We start from the raw sequence: 17,245 nt of genomic DNA, 5'->3' as shown, positions 1-17,245 counted from the left end.
ATATTGTTTTGTCCAAAGAGAATGTATCTTGATATGTTTAGTATAAATTTTATATGAACTCTTATCTGTATATTTTGATAAGATCAATTTTTATTTTAACATCTACTTTCATATATTTTGAACTTTACAATTTAGATATTCATATGCTGTACATACAGTGGCTACAAAAAAAAAAAAAAAAAAAAAAAGAAATGTTAGCACACCATTAGATCCAAGCAGCACTTTCATATGACTATAAAAATTTGGTACTATGAAAATGAAATATAGAATCTGATAAAGAAACGTTTCATTGAAAAATATGTATGTGCCAATACTTTCTGCAGCCACTGTATGAAGTTAATATAAAATCTTTACTCAATTTCTTAATTAATCTGAACATTTATTCAATCTTTAAATTTTTAGCACTAACAAGTTTAAAGAAGCTGAACCTGAATAGCACGAAACTATCCGTTCAGACGTTCGAATCCCTGAAGAAGTGTTTGCCAGGTCTGCAGGAGTTCGACGTGAGATACACAGACGCTTGGTAGTCAGAGCTTTCTTCCTACATCCAGTCGAACAATTCCAACAACTCCAGTATCAAAGAGAAAAGACAAAGTTAGACGAGATTCAGGCGAACGAAGAGAAAGATTCGAATGGTGAAAACAATTTGACGAGTCGTTGAAAAATATCGTGGCATCTAGTGTATTGCGTGCTGTTTTATCGACGAAACGAAGAGAGTTATTTAGATATAAAAGATGGCTCCCGTATACGGGAGTATACCGAGAGTCCTTTAGAGGTATAGTTAAGAATATGGATAGCTTGAGTTCCAAACGGGACATTTTCCTCGTTTGCGTGAGAAAAAAGGTATTTCCAATCGTTGTTAAGATTGACTAAAAAAAAGAAAAAAAGATATACACGTGTCTAGGACAACAATAAAAGCCTGAAAGAGTAAGATGATTTTACTCGATGAAGAATCGAAGCGAGAAAACTTTCAAGAAGTATCGTTAACTGCCCAAGAATTGACGTTTCGATATAAAGAAAAAAAAGAGAGGAGATAAAAAAAAAGGAAACGTTCGAGGACACTCATCGAAGTTAGAATAGAAAAAGAGTGGAAATTCATAGCGACTCTATAAATAGTTGATTCATGTAGGAATAAGTAAGAGGACATCGAGAGATCGTTTGCGATGGCACAGGGACTTGCTCTTCGGCGAAAGGAGTCCGAATTATTATTCAGTCGACCGCAAGTCTCCAAGTGTGTTGCCTTTTTCCTGGATCCTACGCGTTACGTTTTATTCCGATTTTAAGCTGTTAACGTTTTTAATTTGAAGTTATAATATAATTTATCGATATAGTAATAACGAATAGAGCGTAGATCGTTTAATTTATTATTTGTATATTTATTGAATTTTGAGTTCGTGATAGGATATTATTAATTTCTTTTCCATATACTTGATTCGCTTTATTTCGTTCCTTGTAAATATTATTTGATAGACGCGTTATTCTTGAAAGACGTTTCTTCGAATGTGATCTACATAGTTAAGTAAACGTAGTTTTATAAAGGGGACAGAAATATGCATTTAATTGAGATTCGATTTGATTGCGCAGATATCAAAAGGATACTGGATAGAACTGACGATGAGTGAAAATAGATTCCTGATGATGTATTTTTATTTCGGTTCGTTTTTAGTTAGACCATCGAATAAAACAGCCAAGAACTCGTTCGCTGTGGCTTGTTCTTTTAATGTACATTTTAAAACTCGTTGTTAAGATATTCAGCTAACAAGATACTATCTTAAATCTAATGATCTAATCTATAAAGTAAAAATTTGAACTATGTGTATGCTATTAACAAAAATATTATATATCCTCGATGAAGATATTGGGTGTTTGAGAAAGGATAACAAATATTTTAGGGTACTCGTAAAAATAAATAAAGATTTCGATACTAAAAATTTAATAATTCCAGAGAGAATTTATTTAGATAATGTAATTAAATTCTTAAAATTAGTAAATTTTATTGGATAATGATATTTATTTATATATAAAGGGAAAAAGGAATACACAATTATTTATGATTAAAGATATGTTGTAAACTTAATTCTATTTTTAATTATAAGTTCTTTTCTGCTTATTTTAATGAATATTACGTATGTATTTTTATAGTTTCTGACCCTTTCTTCGACACCCTCTATATTAACAGTTTCCACCAAACATAATTTGGCAACGTTGACTTCGTCGAACGAAAGATTTACGTGAATTAGTCGCATATACCTTCTATTGAAGATCAAGGTGTTCATTGGTCGCCTGTACACTTGTATAAGTAAAATCGGGGAAGAAAATTTGTCAAAAGAGAAGTGAACGTTATACATGGAAAAGTCGAAAAACAAAGGGACGCATTTCAGATATTAAATATTTTATGACTATAATAAGTGAATAAAATATTTGTCATTTTACCATGTATTCGTTCGAAATTCTTATACGCTTGGTTCATTCCTTGATAAAAGATATCGTCAAGACATTTGCTATTTGTAAGAATCCGAATATCATATTTAATATAATATTAGAACTATCAGAGTAGTTAAAACAACCAATTTCTAATTTTTTATAGAAATTTTGTTTAACTGGAAAATTACAAGTCCCTTTACTTTACGACTTTTATTCGTGGATCGAGAGAAAATATGCATGTTGTCATCGTGTAAAGTAATATCAGATTTATTTTATTTATATTATAGCTTCTACGCTAGGAGATAAATACGGATGAACTTCTTACCGAACGAGAGACTGTTCTCGAAGAAGATTCTTTGCCGAGGTTTCTTGCTCTTTTTTCCTTTGAATAGCGCTCAACTGCCTTAGCGATCAAGCTCTGAGCGGCCACTGCCATAACGTGTGCGAATCAGAAGAGACTCAACTGTCCGTTGCACTCGTTAGAATCGAGTTTTTCGTTTAAATTTTAACTCTTCGGGTGTTTCGAAAATAATACTCGGATGCGAAAATAATACTAGGCTCCGAAAATGTCGATTGCTTGTTTGCAATTTTCTTAGGACTGTTCGACAGTTCCAAAATATCCGGCTTTTGGGGTTCATATTATACTCAGCTTCGAATATTTCAACTATACAACTGTCCTCTATTTGAGACATTTTATTATCAAAAGTAATATTTTCTTTTTAAAAAATTGAGAATATCGTATCGTATAAAAATTCAGAAGTACAAATAGCATTTTTATATTACACATAGTAGGATAATTTCATTTCCAAGCGTTGTATATTTTGCAATTAAATCGTAGCTGGCCAAACTTCACGAAAACAGTCGTTCGTTAGTTTTAAGGAGAATGAGTGAATTTGAATTTTTTTCTTGTTAATCTTTTTACAGTTATAGAAAAGATATCATATTTATGCATATTATGCATCATTATTTTCCCATTCAATACCAGGGTTGTTAGATATTTTTTCTTAATGAATAACGATTTAAAATATACTGCCTTATGAAATAAAACTTATTTAAATAATAAACAGAATAATTAAGATAATTGTCATATATATATATATATATATATATTATTACTATTACGTATATCTTTTCCATTTTTGAAGGGAAAGGCTTTCGAAATTACGTTTATATCATTTTTCTCGTATTTTCGTTTTCATATAAAGTATACGCCCAAAATCCGAGCAGCTGTTTTCGAAACACCCTGTACGCGAATCGTGCAAAACGAACTTTAATCTAAGATTCGGAGAAATTTATATTATTAACTTTGTCGATTGTGTGTGACTGTCTTTTCACCTATGATGAACTAAAATACATATTCTACTCTTCTTCCTCCACCACTTCTCCCTCTTCTTCACTCAAAGAATTTATACACTTTTAAGAAATCGATCAGAGACACTTACAATTAGTAACGTTCTATTTTCTTTGCGAAAACTGTAGGGAAATGTACAATTACGAATGTTTAACCCATTAACTGCCAATTTCTCTCTTCTTCAAATTATCATATGTACATACATATGTATAATTCTATAGATTGCAATCTCGATTCCAATGAATTTAATCAATATATGCGTTTGAAATATCAAATTCAAATATATTCTTCGACAAAGAAAAATTCCTCATTTGGGTATCACCGAAACCGTGAAATTTACAAATTTCTGATCCCTAATTTTATAGTCTCTAAATGAGGATTATCGCAGATAATGGGTTAATTAATAGAGCATCATTATTATTTTATTTTCATTAAAATCTCTGTATATAATATACATATAGAATAATAAGAATAAGAAAGAAAAGATTTAAGATTTTAAAAGTTTATAGGATCTATGAAGAGAACAATATAGAAAGTGCATGTGTTGCTTAACACTAAAGAAAATGGTAAATGCGCTATAAACTCTTAAAGTCGTGAAATCTGACATTTTGACGTATGTGTATGTGTACGCCCAATTTTGTAATAGTTGTATAATATTTATTCGGCCTCTCTCCGATGGTTAGTGCATTTAAAATATAACTTCCGATTTATTAAAGAACTTCCTCGGAGAAGGAATTGCTGTAGCTTTGAAACAAATGGTATCTATATGTTCCTTAGTGTAAATATAAAGTTAAGTTTTATTTTTAATTACGATCTCTAGACTTCGACTATTTATATATAATAACAGGATTTTGCGTTCCCATGCAGAATGTTAACGTAACACATTGACATACATAGGAAAAGTAATAAGCAAAATGGTCATTTAGGCCAAACAGTTTCTTTTTTCAAGTATTTATATTGTTTCAAGAAAAGTATTATATATATATATATATATATATATATATACTTTTGTACAAGTATATTTACAAGTTTTCGTAAATGAATAAGAAGCGATAAGAAGTTATATCTCTCGTCCTTCGATTTACGCGGTTAGACGCTATATTGGTATTTTCCTTTTATGGTATTTATTTATGTTAAAAAATTCTTGTTTGTGATCGTACTTATCGCATCATGCTGATCGTTCTTTGGTTAATTTTTAATAAAAAAGAAAAAGTTAGTTACCTTGGACATCCTGCGCAACATATCTGAAATAAATATTTTTATACATACACACCAGTTTCTTCTCTTACATACTTTTATTTTTTGCACTAATAAATTACAAAAAGTTAACATTAATAGATTTACGCTTCCCTCAGCCATAATAGAATTATTTGTTGAATAAATTTATTGCGTATATCGAAGGAAGGGGTGTGTAATAAAATTTTATTCGTGATAGAAAAAATAATAAATTATTATGTTTTTTAATTTGTAATGGGCCTAAGTATCGTGTACATTTATGTGTTATTTATTTCGATATTTGTCATATTTCTTTTTGGTACCTCGCAATATACAATACATTATTAATAAACATACATACGCACCTATTCTTCATTCAAACAACGCGTAGAAATATGTCGAAAATTGTTCTCTCTGTCACGTACAAATGTTCTTCCTAGATTTCGCAACGATTAGTTCATCCTGTACTGTAGACATTTTCTTATACCAACGTGTATATATATACTTTTTTTAATACCTATCGTAAAGAGCCTCGTTATTCCGTAACATTGTAAGTAGACACTCTTTAGTAAAGAAAAAAAGAACACACACACACATACACATACACATGCACATGCACATACACACAAATATGAAAATGTTTTAAATGCGTATACTATCAAAGCGACAAATTTTTTCTAGGCACTTTGATCGACTTTGTCAATCACTTAAAAAAGAGGGAACGATTTAGATGTGCGCTTTCTGAACTGTAACGACCAATGTAAATCGATTGTAAAACAGTAAAACCGATTGAGTGTAATTTAGCTATGGAAACTTTTGAAATATTAAAACTACTATCCGAAAGAGAGAGAAAATCTGTAAAAATTTAAATTAGTTATATTAAAATAAGAGCACTTAAGAGATCCAACTATCTAATCTCTTAAGCATTTAATTTATTTTATCAGTTATTTTGTATATTAAACCACATTTCGCATATTCTATATCCACAATAATCTGTAATTCTTTATCGCCTGTTTCTTCGAGATTAAATGAAATTGACGAGAGCATTCACGGCATAAGTCATTTCTAAATTACGGTTCAATTTACAATGAAAATTAACTTACGTTGTTTCTGATATTTAATTTTGAATTCATGATACCCGTAAAGATTATCAAGAGTATAAAGCTTTAATTTGTCCATTTCTTATAAAAGCAACTTCCGTATCTTTGCACACATCGGTATAGTAAAACATAATGTAATAAATTCAATATATTTGATTCAAATCGTTCAGAAAGCGTACAATCATATTTTAATCTTTCCTTGTTAATTAGAAAATTAAGTGTTCGTTGCACACATTCCGCAAAAATATAATCTATTTTTAAGATTTCCCTCGTCCTTAGCTGATGGAAGAAGGTTCATTGAAGGTATTTGTCATGCTGTATCTTTAATTACGTATATTCTTAAATGTTACAAAACTTCGAATTTCATAAAAAAAAAGAAATAAAAGAGAGAAAAAGAATCACGAATTTTTCCAATGAATTCTGCCCATATTGAATAAAACTCGTAAATATAGATACATATACATACACTTAAGAATATTTTTTAGTTCTCATCGCGGGAAACGAACCAAATTCATGATATTCGGCTTAAATAGACAAAATTTTCCTAAAATAATGGAATAAATTTCAAGAAGTTATTAAAGTGAGTCGTAATAGATAAGTCTGGTAGAAGGTCTGATTTAATTATTCATCTCTACATTTACTTCTTTCTTCAAGTTCGCCGGCAACTCGTTCCATACCAATTTCGGGACAGTCTCTGAAAAATATCATAAAAATGAAGAAATTTTATGAAGATTTTGTCTCTTTAAAGATATTTAAAGTAAGAGTATTTCTGTTAGAGTTTATTGTTCAGTGATAAGGTTGGCCTACAGGTTCATATTTTGTATACTTTTTAATTTATAACACGATAAATTATTATATAACGAATGTTAAATTATAATATAAAAATCATTAATTAGGATTATTGTTAAATTATTGGCAAATTTGAAAGAAAAGATGCAAAAAATGCATATGCTAAAGGAAAAGTTCACGTGTGAATTGGTGTGGATTAAATCAGTTATTGTATTATCACGGATAAATTTGAAGTTTTATTAATATACTGGGTTCAAATTTTAGCTACCGTATTGCTGAAACATTAAAATAGTGAGATTCTGTTTCGAGCCGTTTTACACCTAAATATGGTTTAATTAAAAGTCTTGTGTTAAACTGTAAATAATTAAAAAATGTATATATTTTATATGTTGTATATGAATTTCTTCATTTATAATTGATGTTTTCAATGTATTATCAGTTTCCTTCATTAATATGTAACTCTTAATTCTTAAATGTATGACCTTTATATTATATAGCAATTTTGTTATCTATGCTGAACGACATTAATAAATATGTGTATACAGGGTAACACAAAACTTGTAGGCGATATTTACAGGAGTACAATGAAAGTAGTTCATATATGAAAATATCGCCTGAGAAGTTTATTTTTAATTATAAATGATTTAATTTCTGCACTAAAAATTGCATGATATATTTTTAATGTATCCACCAACGCTTGCAACCAAATTCCAAGAGCAAACCTAGCACCTGTACAAATAAAATCTTACCTTTACATGTATATAACAAATTGGACCAAGTAATCTTTTCCTGAGAGAAACAGTAAACACCCAATCTGCCACCTTTCAATGTCGAATCGTAAACATTTCCTGAGTCAGCTACTAGTTGTTTTCCTTGATAAAGTCGGAACCTAATTAGACCGATTTTAGGTCTATGTAACAGATGCCATCTATACGGTGTCCTTTCTTTCCACCCGATTTTCTTTGGATCATGCCAAAGAATCTTCACCTGGTTGGGTACATCTTCGTTATGCCAAAGACTGTTTCTAAGAAATTCTCCGGGACCTGTATTTGAGTTGACGAGTTTCAAAAAAACTCCGGGTTCTCCTACTGCTCTGAACGGAGTCGGCATCCAATATGGTTGCGGGCCTTTTTTCCAGCACACAACGTAGAATCTACGGTTGTCCTGGTAAGAAAAAACAAAACCAACGTAGTCGTCGTCTCCGTCGTCGTCGATGAAGAACGTGCCCTCGAAATCTACGCCGCTGAATATATCCGGACCTGTTGCAGATGAAGATTTAAAGTCAAGGAAATAAACAGATTACAAAATTTCAAATTTCTCCTTTAGTATGATTAGTAAATTAAATAATATTAGTTTGCTAAATTCTGTTTCAGAGAAACGAAATTTCATATCCGTCAACCTGATATTCATTACACAGTGACTACACGAGGTATTTGTAAATACTAAATACATATTTTTATCTTCTAATGAGACATTTTTTATGAGGTCTTATATCTCACATTTATAGTATCAAATTTTTGTAACCGAACGTATTAGTAAATGATATGAAATTTAATATACTTGGATCTAATTAATTAATATTATGTAAATACTGTAGTAAATGTAACTGTGTACAAATACCTTTTGCAGCTACTATAATAAATAAATAAATTGATTAACAGATATAAATTAATATAAATTACTACATTACCAATAGCAAGCCCGGGATCACTATTATAAAGCTGCTGAATTTCAGCTCCTTCGTGGTGTATTACCCAAACAGGATCTATTTGAGCAGTACCAATAGGATCTAAAGCAACCGTAGTATATTTTCTGAAATCTGTTGCCCAGATCAAACTATTGTTAGGACAATTGTCTAATAAATTCTTCACAGTGTCGTTATCATTGTCGTTCCAGCAAGCATCACCAACATTCTCATCTAAATATGTATAATATTTTTTTAAATTTTTATATGATAATCTTTACGGTTCGATGATTCTTTACTTACGATGCGTGCGACGTTGATCCGGATTGTAAACGTAAGGACAATTGTCAATCGAATTGGGCACACCATCATTATCCATATCATCATCGCATTCATCTCCTATACCATCGTGGTCAATATCATTTTGTCCTGAATTCATGACATCAGGACAATTGTCTCTATCGTCTTGTACACCATCTCTATCTTTATCGTTGTCGTTGTCGCAAGCATCACCTACCCCATCTTCATCTTGGTCCAATTGGTCCTCATTGTATACATCAGGACAATTGTCGCAGGCGTCGCCAATACCATCCATATCGCGGTCATTTTGATCTGGATTCTTCGTTTTTGGACAATTGTCGTTCTCATTCAAGATAGCTATGAGATCATAAATGTTATTGATTATAAAAGATATCTATTAAAAATATTTTAAAAAATATTTAATATAAAACATTTGTAGATAGCCACTTAGGTGATATATAACAAATTTGAAGAAAACATTTGCTAATGGCCTAGGTAGCTTAATCGGGAAAGCACCCGCTCGGTAAGCGGATGATCCGGGTTCGAATCCCGGTCCAGTAAACCTGATTGGATGAACATTTTTTCTCTCTAAAATCTCAGGAAAAGTATAACCCCCTGATACCCAGTAGTAAAAATAATAATAATCAGTAATGATATTGTTTATTTTAATTGATCGATATTTATTGTATAGATCAATGTTATACGGTAGTTATCGATAGTTAATCATGTATTATGGGTAATCGAGGGTCGTCACAAATTGTGTCAAGCTCCTGGCGCCGGCTTGCAAGAAATGTGGACATATACTCTTACATACAATAAGTATAGAAGAATTTGAGAGAAAAAGAATTCGCCGATGGACTCTCTGGGTAGCTTAATTGGAAAAGCACCCGTCCGGCAAACAAATTTGGGTACGAATCCCGCTTTAGTTAAACCTGATTGGCCGAATATTTTTCTCCCTACATATCCAATTCCTTCTTAAAAAAGTTTGAAAAAAGCTTTAAAAAATATTTCGTCAATTTTACCACGTAAAAATTTCAGAAGACATTCTATTTTATGCAAAAACATCTTTAGAAATGGAGAATACTCTTACCAATATCGATTGGGTATTTTGAAATTAATCTATCGATTAATTAAAATTTATCTAAATTTATAATTTTGTCTACGAATTATTACTGAACCTAAAATAAATTTCTCTTTAAAATCTCACCATCGTTATCAACGTCGTCGTCACAGGCGTCACCGATGCCATCATCGTCAGTGTCGTCCTGCTTTAGATTTTTTGCTAGAGGACAATTATCGCAAGCATCGCCGACAGAATCATGATCACTGTCTTCCTGGCTAGGGTTTGGAATTAAAGGACAGTTGTCCGAAGGATTCAAGATGCCATCGTTATCAGCGTCTGGATCACAAGCATCACCCAAACCATCTCTATCCGCATCCTCTTGTCCTGTATTTGGTATAAATGGACAGTTGTCCATACGACAACGTAAATCATGACAACGGAGGTTTCTATCAGGAATTCCATCGCTGTCTCTGTCCGAACCACACATCAGTCCATCTCCTGCCCATCCAACGCGACACTAGAAATTGTATCTTTTGATGTAAATTGTGAATTTGATATATAATTTGATTGTTTTGTCTAGAATACATATATATATATATATATATATATATATATATGGACTTAAAAGAATAGTTGTGTTGGATTTGTTTTCTTACTCTACATGTGTATTCATTGGTGTTGGTACAAATACAATCGGCGTTTACATCGCCAAATGTTTGGTTTCCCACGTAACCTGTTCTACAAGTACCACATCTATACGAGCCCTGAAGTGTTAATGAGAATAGTTAAGTTGGAAATACAATTAAAAATATAATAAAGAAGCAACTTCAATATTTAAATTGTATTTATTGAATTTATTTGAATTGTTACGAATTTTTGCAAAAACTACCTCCGTATTAATGCATGTCATATATGGATCGCATCCTCCATTGTTATTTTCGCATTCATTTATGTCTTGGCAAATTTGCTTGCGAACCATTGCGATTTCCAAACCGACTCCTTCGACTGTAGGTCCAGCAAATCCTGGTGGACAAGATTCGCATTTGAATCCTGGATGAAGATTGATACATCGTACTCCTGGATGACAAGGTTGAGCTAGCTCGCATTCATTTATATCAACACACGTAGATCCATTACCCATGAACCCGTTTGGACAAGGACCGCATCTAAAAATCATTATAGTTCAGTCAAAAACCTTGGAATAGTCCTTCTCAATTATTTTACACTTTATAATAGATAATTGTAATTTACACCTAACGCCTTAAGTTCAATTAAATTACAATTAATTCCATTTAAATTATAGAAATTTATGGATTAACTTGATATTTTCATTTCATTACTTGAAATACGGCGGATGAAGAATTGGATCACATTTTACATCCGGGTAGCAAGGATGAGGCTCACAACCACCCTTAAATCGTTCGCAGCGTTTACCATCACCTACGTAACCGTTGGGACAATTTCCACACCTAAAAAATTGTTATTCAATTCATTACAGCTCATATCCTTTCCGATATCCTATGTACGCTGTCTAAATTTTTCTCCCTAAGTAACATAAGGATCAAGGATGGGTACACCTACATATCGTGCTTCGAAAAATGAAATTTCTGCATACGGTTGTAATTCAATCGCCGGGAACTGTATTGTAATTAATTAAATGATTCTACTCGTACCTGTATCCATCCGCGCGGTCGTAGCAACGGACCCCATAAAAGCAAGGGTTGTGCGCGCAACTAATTTTCACGCAACGATATCCATCACCAGTGTATTGCGGCGGGCACGCTCCGCACTGTGGCCCGCGTGGTGTGTTAATGCAGTCAGCGCCCGGGAAGCAGGGCGATTTGTAATCGCAACTAGGAGGAGGAGCCGCCGTGGTCATCGGTGAAACTGTGGAATTATCAGGATCAGGAACTTATCAGGATATCGCTATTCCAAGAAGAAACCTCGACCATATTGCGACTCAACAGATTTCCGCCTGTGCTTGGAATCCACTTTAATGCTACAATTACTACTGGTTAATCTACATTTATCTCTACTAAACTAGTTAAAGTCATAGATTTTTGAAAATATCTATAACCCAAGGCAAAATAGCTCTTTTTGTTCTTTTTTTTCATACAGGAAAAATATACCTTCTATGGAATATTCTTCGTACATATATCTAATTAATAGCTTTTAGTATTTCCTATATATATTATAAATGCCAGAAATATTTTAGAATATCATTTCATGTTCTATTTGTAGTTTCGATTTAAGCATCATATTATTATACATTTGAGCAATTTTTTTGAAAAGTTGTTTGAAAAATTTTTCGTAAATTAGTTATTTTGTTTTTGACAACTTTGATTTAACTTCTGCATTAGTTTCTGATGTCTTCGCGACAATTTAATAGTCTTCCAGTTCATACAGTATTTTCTATTCCTGCAATTTCTTTTCAGGTTATAATCACGTTGCCAATATCATTTTCCTCAATTTAGATATTAGTCATTTCGGTTAAGATGTCGCTTTTCGATCTAATCGCGTTGCTTTCCGATCATACGAGCTAATCTAGTGATTCGAGGAACTTTATTCCTAATAATTCTCTTAAAAAAGTAAGAATACGAGTCACAACATTATTCCATTTTGCCAGAAATGTACATTTATTGCAATGTAAGGCCGTATTATACATTTATTTAAATGCTCTTTCGTTGTTTATAATATTAACAAGTATTTGCACACTTGTGAAAATCGTTACTAAAAAAATTGTCTCGAAAGATGAGAAAGGATTGAGAAAAATTAAATTAAAAAATATTATCGAAGAACAAATAGAAAATTAAAAGCAGTTAACAATAAAGATATGTTTCGTGTATGTAATTCTTTCAATACCCACCAGGAGGTACACGACATGCTGCGCAATTTTCAATTAATTGTCGAAGATGTCGCATTTCCAGTTTCTGAAAGGAAAACCACATTAATCAAGAACTGTTCATTAAATATTCTTGAATAATTATGGGCGACGTTATTACTCACGTTTAATTCTATTTCTCTCCAGACCTTCCTAGTAGCTTCAATCAGCTCGTTTAATGTCCTCACGATTTGAAAATCCATTAAACAAACTGCAAAATCACATTTTCTTAAGATTTTGAAATCATAAATAAAAAATAATGCTCGATGTTAGATAACATACTATCTACATATTTTATTTCCTAAACTTCCATTATGATAGTTAATATCTTAAACAATTAGAACAGTTAAGATATTAAAATTTATTAATAAACTGCAGTTTTTTTTGTGCAAATTCGTGTTTTTCAGAATACAATTAAGGAAAGAGAACCCAGATAGAAAATTGTCGTAATTACCAGATATTATAAGAAGCACTATACTATGGTTATTTTAAACATTTTTTCGTGTTATCTGCGTATTATGTACAATTTTGCACGTTCAAATTTCCTACAAGTGCATAAAGATTCGCAGCCTATTTATTAACTAATTTTTCGCATGATTCATTTCAATTACAGCTTACCCTTTTCGTTCAGACTCTGAATCCCTATGTCCCCTCTTCGCGGAAATCTCTTATGATACAAGTTGGACTGACTCAATGGATCCAATTCACCAAAATTATTCCATTCCATGGGATTCTCGTAAAAAGGTCCGTCAAAGTATTCAGATCGTGTTTTCTGACGCGAACGTTTCACATGTTTCGAAACATCTTCTTGATTAGTTTCAAACTCACTTATAGAATGATATTTCTCAGGACGTTCAGTAGGACGATAATCGTGTTTCGATTGAGATGATTGTTTAAAACCTGGATCGCCGAAATCTTCAATTGAACTTGTATCTTCGGACGTATCTGAAGTTTCAGTTGTGGAGTTTTCATTGTTTCCTAATTTTCTACGAGATGGATTAATCTCGAGTGAAAATTCGTCGGAATTATTATCAGAATTGTCTTTGGTTGATGTAGGAATTGATTCGTCAGACTCGACAGACTCTTTGTACTCATCCGATAACGTGCCTAAACCGGCCAGATAGTTGGGGCAATTTTCTTGTTTCAGAGCGTCGCTGACGGATAATAAGGGATACACCTTTACGTGACTTCTCCTTTCTCTAAACTGAAGACACAATTTTTCTAAGTTAAAATTCTTTAAATTGAAAGTTCTATAATTGTTAATAATAATAAATATACAGCAACAAAATAACATTTTTCATAATACAACTAATTGAGTTTTGGAATTCTTTTTCTATTGATATAATACTGCATGTATGTATATTATAGATGTTTTACATTTAGATTAAATACATATCTGAATATATCAATTCTTTAGTTATATATGTTGAGGTAGATACATTAACTATCATCATTATATAGGAAAATGACACTCAGTTTAATGCGTTTTTCAGTTATAATACAAAGAGTAAGAACGAAGTATTACAAGTAGTAAATAGAGCTACTTCCTTTACAAGATTATTTCTAAGCAACGCAACGTCGCTTAAAAAAAGAAAAACTAAGACGATTTGTATATTAACCAGCTTTTTCATGAATATTTAAATAACGAAAAGACAAGAGCGAGAAGAAACGAAGGCTCGTTTTCTCTCTCTCTTTTCAGTTCATAAATTACGATCATCGTGGTTCTTTTTGTATGCATATCTCGAGCGCAAGAAAGCAGACCGTGAATATTCAATAATGATGAAGTCTAAGCGAATCGAAATCAATTCACTATGCTTAAATGTGTTACGCGAGTTAACAGCTACACGCAATAAATGCGAGCAGCCTTGGACTGACTCGCCATATTTGGAATAGCATCATCCTACGATATCTAACGTCACCGGTTCTCTGCTAACAACCGTGAAGTTTTTCAATGATAGATGAAAGAACGTGTGTTTTGGTTGTTTGTCCTTTGACAAAACAGAAACAAAGAAAGAAAAAGGAAAGAACAATTACTTTGACCCAATTGAATTTGTTGACTCCACACCATTATAGATGTCCGTATGTCGCGGAATAAGAGAACAGTAAAGTAATTATTAAAATATCCGAAGGAGTAATTAACGTGAAGTGTTTAATATTTAGCTCAATATTAGCATATTTTTCTAATATTATTACTAATATTCGTAACTCAAGTATTTAGGCTTAGAAGACTTGAAACATCTATTATTTTTAATTCTTTGATAATAAAGACTCACCACTTCTACAAGAGAATCATCTTCATTTTCTGCTACCTTACGGAAGCTTTCCTTCAAGTGTAACATGCCTTGATAAATGCAATCAACGTAAATGTCTATTTCGGGGTCAGGTTTATTCTGATGCACGAAGACGATTATTTTCTTCCATGGAGCATTCACGTTCTGAATTTCCAAGTGCTCCGTAGTTCGATGACCATTTCGATTAGTCTTCTCATAGATGACTAAAATAGAGTTAAAATGAATTAATAAGAAATATATAATAATATTTTTTATTTATGAGAATCAAATAATTTATATTTGGAATATTCTTCCTACTTCGATTAGTTTGCCTGTCGAACTTAAATATCATTTTTGTCTTCGATTTCTCGTATTTTACAGCTAGAAGAATATCAATCGCTGCTTCTGATTGCTTTTTTTTTGATTTGGAGTTCAAAGCAACAATCACAAAATCATTGTAGTCCCATGTTTCTCGAAGATTTGTCGTCAACCCTGTAAGCATTTGTAACACGGAAAAATATTAATTAATTTCATTTTGAGAAACTCTGACTTATTATCATTTCATGGATGTCATCGTGCTTTTATCACCTTCAATGCTCAGAGAAAAGGTTTCATGCAGAGCTTCATGAATTTCCGAGAGCCCACACAGGATCGTATCGAATTTCGATATCGTTTATTAGTAGACTGCGAATTTTTTCGAACTTATTTTAAAGATAGAAAGATATACAGCAATGCATGTTATATGAAAAAAAACATATGAAATGTTCAAAGTACATACCGGTTAGGTATAATATTCAAAGGATGAAATAAATCTTTAGCTACTTAATTGTGCTTATAAAGATATGAATTTGCATAAATATACGCAGCCTAATTATAAAATATTTCTTTTGTCTATTGTTTGTCTCAAAATAGTAGAAAAAACGTTGTTAATAAATTTGTGTAAAAAAGAGGTGTTTCCCTAAAGATAGATGAATTACTTCCACAATTGGCGAGCATGAAAATAGTCATTTCAAGTTGAACTGTTGTAAAAACCATTTATCGTTCCTTGCGTGCCGTTACCGGGTTTCTTGTCAAGTTGTATGGGGACTGGTTTGCAACACCGTAAACACCTTATGGGAACGTTCTACCTCTACTGTTTTACTATGACACAGTTTACTTTGCTTCAAAGACTATAGGAGGAAAATAATAGTTTTAAAAAACGTAAGGAAAGGTAGAGAAAAATTAATTAGAATTGATAATCAAGAATCTAGGTTGTAGATATATGATTCAAGATCTATATTCTAATTAGCTTTTTGACTCTCGGTTTATTTTACTTTTAGCATTATAAGATAAGAAACATTAATCCATATTTGAAATCTTCTAGATTCTATATTATACTTGTAGATATCCAAATATTTTTATACTATATTTGTACTAATTAACAAGTTTAGTTGTAGCCAGAAAATTATTTTTATCCATACTTTTGTCAAGCTTGATATTAAATATTTTACACCTATATTGGAAACATTAGATTTATCTGTCATCCAAAATTCTTAATGCTTAAAAATTACAAAATTTCCCAATCTTATCATATATCCTCAAAATGTTGTATTTACAGAATTAAGCAACTAGAATTAAAAATTTTTGGAATTAAAGTCTTGTATTTTTAACGTATAAGCTAAAAGCTGTTAAACTATATTGAACCCAAGAATCTGGATCTGTTTTTTAATTACGAAAGCCACATTCATAGACCTTCTATGTCATTGCCATTGATCTTCCACTTTTATTTTTAAATTGTTTACTAATTGTTTACTAACGTTCACAAATAAAAATAATTACGTAATAAATTTAATAAAAGAAAAACATGAAAACAATCGTTTCATCTTACCTTTATCCAATTTCACGTTACAATCAGCGACGTAAACAACGAATAGTATCGCGAAGATCAACGATGCGATAATATGCATTTTAAATCACTATCTTCCAAATTTAATCGATTATTTTTCCACGAGATCGATTAGTCAATTTTATTTTTTTCTTTTTTTTTTGCGTCGTATTTACGGTTTATTCCTACTGTGAATTGATTAAGGTTAAGGCGTACTGATCTAGAATAAATAAATCGTGATGAATAAAATCGCGGGACGTTGGCAGGACGTTCATCGACTGAGACATGGAAAAGCCTACCGACG

The 17,245-nt window shown here is 31.7% G+C and overlaps 2 protein-coding genes across 5 annotated transcripts in view; one reads left to right on the top strand and one right to left on the bottom strand.

The window, feature by feature from the left end:
- LOC100650444 (C-Maf-inducing protein) overlaps positions 1 to 6,488 on the top strand; it is a 26,043-nt gene extending 19,555 nt beyond the window's left edge. For all 4 annotated transcript variants that reach the window (XM_012311869.3, XM_048408406.1, XM_020864601.2 and 1 more), the window contains one exon: positions 403 to 6,488. In XM_012311869.3, coding sequence (XP_012167259.1) covers positions 403 to 527 — 125 coding nt within the window. In that variant the 3' untranslated portion in view covers positions 528 to 6,488. The remainder of the gene's footprint in view (positions 1 to 402) is intronic.
- LOC100650650 (cartilage oligomeric matrix protein) lies at positions 6,409 to 17,245 on the bottom strand. Its single transcript, XM_003397618.4, has 15 exons — positions 16,945 to 17,245; positions 15,396 to 15,569; positions 15,081 to 15,301; positions 13,426 to 14,011; positions 12,933 to 13,018; positions 12,793 to 12,856; positions 11,600 to 11,813; positions 11,267 to 11,395; positions 10,816 to 11,092; positions 10,583 to 10,690; positions 10,071 to 10,443; positions 8,867 to 9,220; positions 8,570 to 8,797; positions 7,629 to 8,138; positions 6,409 to 6,784 (listed from the first exon to the last, which is right to left on the bottom strand). Exons 1-15 carry the CDS (start codon positions 17,021 to 17,023, stop codon positions 6,708 to 6,710), a joined length of 3,480 nt encoding a protein of 1,159 aa, XP_003397666.1. The 5' UTR covers positions 17,024 to 17,245; the 3' UTR covers positions 6,409 to 6,707.

Source organism: Bombus terrestris, chromosome 9 (genome assembly GCF_910591885.1).
Source record: "Bombus terrestris chromosome 9, iyBomTerr1.2, whole genome shotgun sequence".
NCBI lineage: Eukaryota > Metazoa > Arthropoda > Insecta > Hymenoptera > Apidae > Bombus > Bombus terrestris.
This window is presented reverse-complemented; position numbering and strand designations above follow the sequence as displayed.

Coding starts and splice junctions, on each gene's coding strand:
- LOC100650650 (XM_003397618.4), bottom strand. CDS start 17,023: ATGCATATTATCGCATCGTTGATCTTCGCGATACTATTCGTTGTTTAC. Junction 15,570..16,944: donor TAACGTGAAATTGGATAAAG/GTAAGATGAAAC, acceptor AAATGCTTACAG/GGTTGACGACAAATCTTCGA. Junction 10,691..10,815: donor TGACATGCATTAATACGGAG/GTAGTTTTTGCA, acceptor TTAACACTTCAG/GGCTCGTATAGATGTGGTAC.